The sequence below is a fragment of the Oryzias latipes genome, chromosome 19, assembly GCF_053564925.1.
Source record: "Oryzias latipes strain Hd-rR chromosome 19, Olatipes_Hd-rR_3.1".
In the NCBI taxonomy this organism is placed as follows: domain Eukaryota; kingdom Metazoa; phylum Chordata; class Actinopteri; order Beloniformes; family Adrianichthyidae; genus Oryzias; species Oryzias latipes.
In genome coordinates, this window is record NC_136255.1 from 8,393,063 (window position 1) to 8,398,885 (window position 5,823).

At 41.4% G+C, this 5,823-nt stretch overlaps 1 protein-coding gene across 1 annotated transcript; it reads right to left on the reverse strand.

Moving 5' to 3' along the window:
* Positions 1–1,071: 1,071 nt before the first annotated feature.
* Positions 1,072–5,093, reverse strand: g6pc1a.1 (glucose-6-phosphatase catalytic subunit 1a, tandem duplicate 1). The gene is made up of 5 exons (XM_004086831.5): positions 4,736–5,093; positions 4,529–4,638; positions 2,103–2,208; positions 1,899–2,014; positions 1,072–1,814 (listed from the first exon to the last, which is right to left on the reverse strand). Exons 1-5 carry the CDS (start codon positions 5,065–5,067, stop codon positions 1,306–1,308), a joined length of 1,173 nt encoding a protein of 390 aa, XP_004086879.2. The 5' UTR covers positions 5,068–5,093; the 3' UTR covers positions 1,072–1,305.
* Between the last annotated feature and the right edge of the window lie 730 nt (positions 5,094–5,823).

Genomic DNA, 5,823 nt, shown 5'->3' on the forward strand with positions numbered 1-5,823 from the left:
TATATATATATATATATATATACTTATATATATATACTTATGTATATATACTTATGTATATATTTTTTTTTACAAAATACACCCATCTTACATACATTTGTTCACTGAAGCTTTGAAAAGAATCATTACCAACTTCTCCAAATCTTGAACATGTCGGCTTAAATAATCAAAATACACAGAAGCAGATAAGCGTGTCCGATTTAGGGTTTACTTGACAGACTTTCATTGACTAACATGGTCAATGTATGGCAATGTTTGCACATTTGTTTTCACACAAACTTTTTTCCCCACCTATAATTTAAATACCAATTTTCAGTTGACTCTTTAATTTGCAGTTTTGCAGTATTTGAGCATGCATCTTTTAATGTATTATTTGATATAAAAAAACCATGAACAACGCTTTATAATAAGATTGGGTAATACTGCCTATAGATATTTTTTAGCATTTGAAGATGTCTTAAGTTTAAATAAGATGCCTGTGAAGACATTTATCAGCATTTGTTAATCGTTCATAATATATTTGTTAGCATTTGCAATGTTCTACAAATTCCTTGTAAGATAATATTAAATGTACTAAATGTGTTCTTGTTAACAGTTTGAGTGTTTTGCAGCCCCCTAATCTAAAGGATGAACAAATAGGGGTTCATCTTCACAAGCTATGTATAAATCGCTTGTTTGTGATTAACCCCTTAATGCCAGAATTTATTTTAAATTGAAAAAATTGTATTCAAGTAGATGCTAAATTAAGTTGATATAGTAACTGTGACAATAACATAAAATATATATAATTTTAGGTTTGTCGCTATTTAATGAAAAAATCCTTTCTATCTAAATGGTTGGCCCTTAAATATTTTATACCATCAAATCTGCCCCTCTTTGCAAAAAGTTTGGACGCCCCTGACATACTGTGATAACTGCACGTTAAACTGAAAAATCTTAAGCTTTACAACTGTATAGTACAGAGTTACCCAACATGAAAAAAATGCTAACTACAAACATTCTGATGCAAAGGTTCACTGTAGACGGAGAGCATTTGGGCTATTGGTGCACATACTCAAGACAACTAAAATCTAAACAAAACAATCATAAACTTTTTTATTAATATACAATTTTTAAGTAATATATTCACCTTAACAGGCCTGGTGGATTCAGGCTAATTGCTGCTTCTCATTCCCATTCTGTTTTACAAGCCTATGTGATAACATGATGACAAGATGTCACTGTACAACATCAATGACTGTCTCACAGCTCAAAAAGTAAAAAAAAAATAGAAAAAGAACTATTTCTATATGCTAAACTATGTTTTCACAAGTTTTTCCCATCTGTCTTTCCTGTAAAAATCCTGCAGAGGGCCCAGGGAACAACAGCGGTCGGGATTAAAAGTGCAATTGCACTCTTACAGAAAGAAAGAATATAGAAAATGAGATGGTTTTCAGAGGAAAATGTCCACTCATCCAAGAGCTGAAGAAGGAACAAAGAAATGGTAATAGAACCTATCTTAAAAGCAGTGGTAGAACTTTTCTTCTTGACACCATTGTGGATGGGGGAGTGCAGGCCCATGCCAAGACCTAACAGGCTGCCCATGTTACGCAGCAGACTTGCAAATGGCGTTGAGTCCAGGTGAATCCATTCTGGCTTGACACACCATTTCTGGGCTTTGTCCAGAGTCCAAAGGAGATCTACTCCCAGAGTTCTGAGCAGTAGATAGAAACCAACTGCAAAGAAGGTCAGGTGGAAGGTGATGAAGAAGTACTTGTTCATGCTGGCATTGTACATCCATTTGCTCTTGGAGACAATCTTAGCCACAAGAACACCTGAAACACAACAGAGACAGAAGTTAATCAAACCCCTGTTGCACATCATAGAAGCAGACCTTCTTTTCTTTAAGGTGGGCCCACCTGTGATCACTCCTGCAACAACCTGATGTGGGAAGTGGGCAGCCATGAAGACCCTGGACATGCAAACCACCAGCTCCACCAGGAAGAACAGCCCCCATAAACCCCCCTGCAACAGTCTTTGCAGAGGAAACACTCCATGTCAGTGCATAACACTGTTGAAGGCTGTTTTTACAGAAATGCATTGTTGCAAAACCTCAAACTCACTTGTATAGTAAAGGGGGGCATCGTTTTTCTGCAGCGATTGAAAGAACTGCTGTTACCATGACGTACCAGACACAGGCGGCTCCCATAGCATGTCCAGAGGGGCTTCCTGGAAAAGAAATGTGCCAAACAGAGGAAATATTTGTGTTAATTGGTTTGAGTTATCAAATTTCTCCTCCGTGAACCACCACCTTAACCTGGTGGAGGGGTCTGGGAGCTTGAGTAATCCCAGGAGCTAAGCTGTTCAGAAGCCCCTCATGAGAAGTACAATTAAGGAGTAATGTTGCCTGGATTGGCGTCACCGGGGTCCCATTCTGGAGCCAGGCCTGGGGTTGGAGTTCGAATGCGTGCGCCTGGTGATTGGGACTCTCTCCCACAAGCCCCAGTCGAACTCAGCCCAAAGGAATGAAGTGGGACAACTCTCCAATGGGCCGACCACCCGTAGGAGACCTCAAAAGGGGCCGGTGTTATGTGGTTTGGGTGGCAGTCATTGACAGATGCCTCGGCGTCCCAAACCCCGTCATGGAACTTGGCTTTTGGGACATGGAACCCGGACTTCTTGGTTTCTCTCGCATTGAAGTCCTGGGGGACTTCAGTGCTCACCTGGGCAATGACAGTGGCACCTGGAGGGGCGTGATTGGTATGAATGGCCTCCCTGATCTGAACCTGAGCAGTGTTTTGTTTTTGGACTTCTGTGCTCGTCATAGTTTGTCCATAATGAACGTCATGTTCGAGCACAAGGGTGTCCATCAATACATGTGGCATCAGGACACCCTCGGCAGGAGGTCAATGATCGACTTTGTAGTTGCTTCAGGCGACTTTCGGCCTTATGTTTTAGACACTCGGGTAAAGAGACGGGCAGAGGTGTCCACTGATCACTACCTGGTGGTGAGTTGGATTTGCTGGCGGCGAAGGAGGCCAGAAAGACTTGGGAGAGCTAAACGCACTGTGAGGCAGACGCTGGGCAGTTTGCGGCCGAGTGTGAAGCGGTTAGAATAAGGGTCAGCACAGCTAAATCTCAGCCCATGGTTCTTGACCGGAGGAAGGTAGTTTGCCATCTCTCGGTTGGTGGAGTGTCCCTGCCCTAGGTGTAGGAGTTTAAATATCTTAGGGTCTTGTTCACGAGTGAAAAAAGGCCGGAGAGTGATATTGACGGGGGAATGGACCAGCGTCCGTAGTTATGCGGTCGGTGTACTGGTCCGTTGTGGTGAAGAGAGAGCTGCTCTCTTCCAATACTCACCTATGGTTGAGTTCTGGGTCATGAGTCATGACCGAAAGAACAAGGTCCCGAATACAAGTGGCTGAAATGAGCTTTCTCTGTAGGGTGCCCGGGTGCTCCCTTAGAGGTATGGTGAGAAGCTTGCTCACCTGTGGAGAGCTCGGAGTAGAACCGCTTCTCCTCCACATGGAGAGGTGCCAATTGAGGTGACACGGGCATCTAGTCTGGATGCCTCCTGGACGCCTCTCTTGGGAGGCCCACTGGGCGGAGGCCCCAGGGAAGACCCATGACTTCCTGGAGAGACTACTTCTCGGGTTCCCTCCAGAGCAGCTGGAGGAAGTGGTCAGGGCAAGGGAAGTCTGGGCATCATTGCTTACACCACTGCCCCCACGACCCGGTCCCGGATAAGCAGAAGAAGATGAATGGATGGATGGTTATTACATCTACCTCAAGGAACTCTTGGGGTAGATTTATTTGAAAACAAATCGAAGGTTTTGTTGGAGGACATGAAGCAAAATCATGAAACTCCTTTTTTTGTCTAATTATAAGTTGACAAGAAAATCCCTTAACCCTGTGAAACCAATCATATCATATTTAATACACATATTTCTGAGACACCTATCTCATTAGCATGATCCAAACTTTTCTTAAAAGCCTATTGGATTTAACTTGGTTCTTGTTTTCTGCTCCTAGTTCATTATCATTCCACTAGGTGCAGTAGTTTAGTTGTCAATTTTTCATTTAATTAAATTTGATTATTTGCTGTATTGAACAAATGCAAAATGTGTTGATACTTAATTTTTTATAATACAATTACACCATGTTTATAATGTGTGGATAAAAGTTGAGACAGTAGGTAAATAAGGTGCTTTTTTTTCTGGACACTCATGTCAATATTTTTGCCTCTTAAACTAACCTTGTTGTGAACAAAAACGTACCAAAACATCCAACGTATCTTAACTGACACTATCGATAGCTCACTAAAAAGGATTTTGTGAATATCGTCAAAAAGTAAAAAAAAACATAATTCCAAAAAAATGTCAATTTACTGTTTATTCTTTGATGGACTAGTGTGCTTTACAGGGTTATATATTTTTCAGACAAATAGTCAAAGTAAAACTAGTCAAACTAAGTCAAAACTATCTCAAACAGAGGTCAGTTTTGTGAAATTTGAGGAAAAGACAGTTGTCAGTAGTGCTGATGGTCCTACCTGGACCAGTCTCACATGTGATGGGAAACTGTTGCAGTGGAGGAGCTTCTCCTTTTCTGTAAAACTGGGTTTCATGAACCCACCAGTATGGTCTTTCCCCAGACAGAACCCTGCCACAGGAAGACAACAAATACATAAAAAAGATTAAATCCCTTTTTCCCTTCGTGTTTATGTGATGGTTGTTTCCACGTTTCCACTACAGTTTACCATTTCAGCACCAAGTTGAGCCAGTCCCCAATGACAGCCACCCAGATGAGCCTGAGCCCTGTGTCTCTGCGCAGGTGAAACCAGATGGGAAACAGAAAGAAGAAGGTGGTGTGCAGATCAGCCACGGTGGACGCCAGCCTGAAAAACTCCTCATACTGGCTGTATCTGCTCTGCAGATGAACTGCCAGTTCAATCCCCCAGCTGTAAAGAAAGTCCATCGTGCCCAGCGTCAGAGAGCGATAGCCAAGGATTGGAGTTTCGCCTTTTTTTTTGTAGGAAAGGGTTCCGGCAAATGTGTTCCAGGTTGTCCTGTTTCTGTGTGATTCCCACATGGACTTTACTCAAGGCTAGCAAACTTGTTTGCATTTGGGACAGTGCAGACAGTTCCCCTAACCTTTACACCCCTGAGGCTCTGTCTGGTAAAACCCATCAATAGAAAATGAAGCTGCCTGAGCTTGGATTTCTAAGAAAGGGTTTTATTAGGGATTTAAGGATTAATCAATTATATTCCTGTGATCCAACCAGATTGATCTTTATGAGGGAAGTTTTTAATCAAATTGACCTATATCATTATGAAATTGTTTCAAAATGAAATAAATCGATTTTATCGATCTTGGAAAATACCCTTTGGATTGAGAAACGGTAGGTTAATTTTACGTCTACATAGAAACGACCAAGTGACATCACAGCGGAAAACACATATGTGATCCAGTAAAAAAAAAAGATCAAGCCATCATTAGAGGCCACTGGAAGAATTTTTGACTAAAAATGTTAAATGGCGTCTAAGGAGAAGCACTCTTGTTCTTGGGGTGGGGTGGGGGTGCTAAAATAAGACTGTGAATAAGAGAAAGTATTATCTAAATACTGTTGTTAAAAGTTGAAATTTTTGTAATGGCTGAATCGAGTAAAATGTAAAATCTGTTTCTGATTTTTTTTTTGTTGCATTGAAAATTTAATAAAAAGAATGTGGCAAAAAATGGTAAATGGCGTACACTTATGTAGCGCTTTTCTACCTTCTTTGAAGGCCCAAAACACTTTATAGTCACAGTCCCATTCACAAACACACACACACTGGTGGTGGCTCTGCT

Bases quoted from the DNA above. Each gene is read 5' to 3' on its own strand.
- g6pc1a.1 (XM_004086831.5), bottom strand. From the start codon at position 5,067: ATGTGGGAATCACACAGAAACAGGACAACCTGGAACACATTTGCCGGA. The intron at 2,015-2,102 runs GTGAGTTTGAGG...TCCTCTGCAAAG, and splicing joins TGCCCCCCTTTACTATACAA to ACTGTTGCAGGGGGGTTTAT. The intron at 1,815-1,898 runs GTGGGCCCACCT...GTTGTGTTTCAG, and splicing joins TGTTGCAGGAGTGATCACAG to GTGTTCTTGTGGCTAAGATT.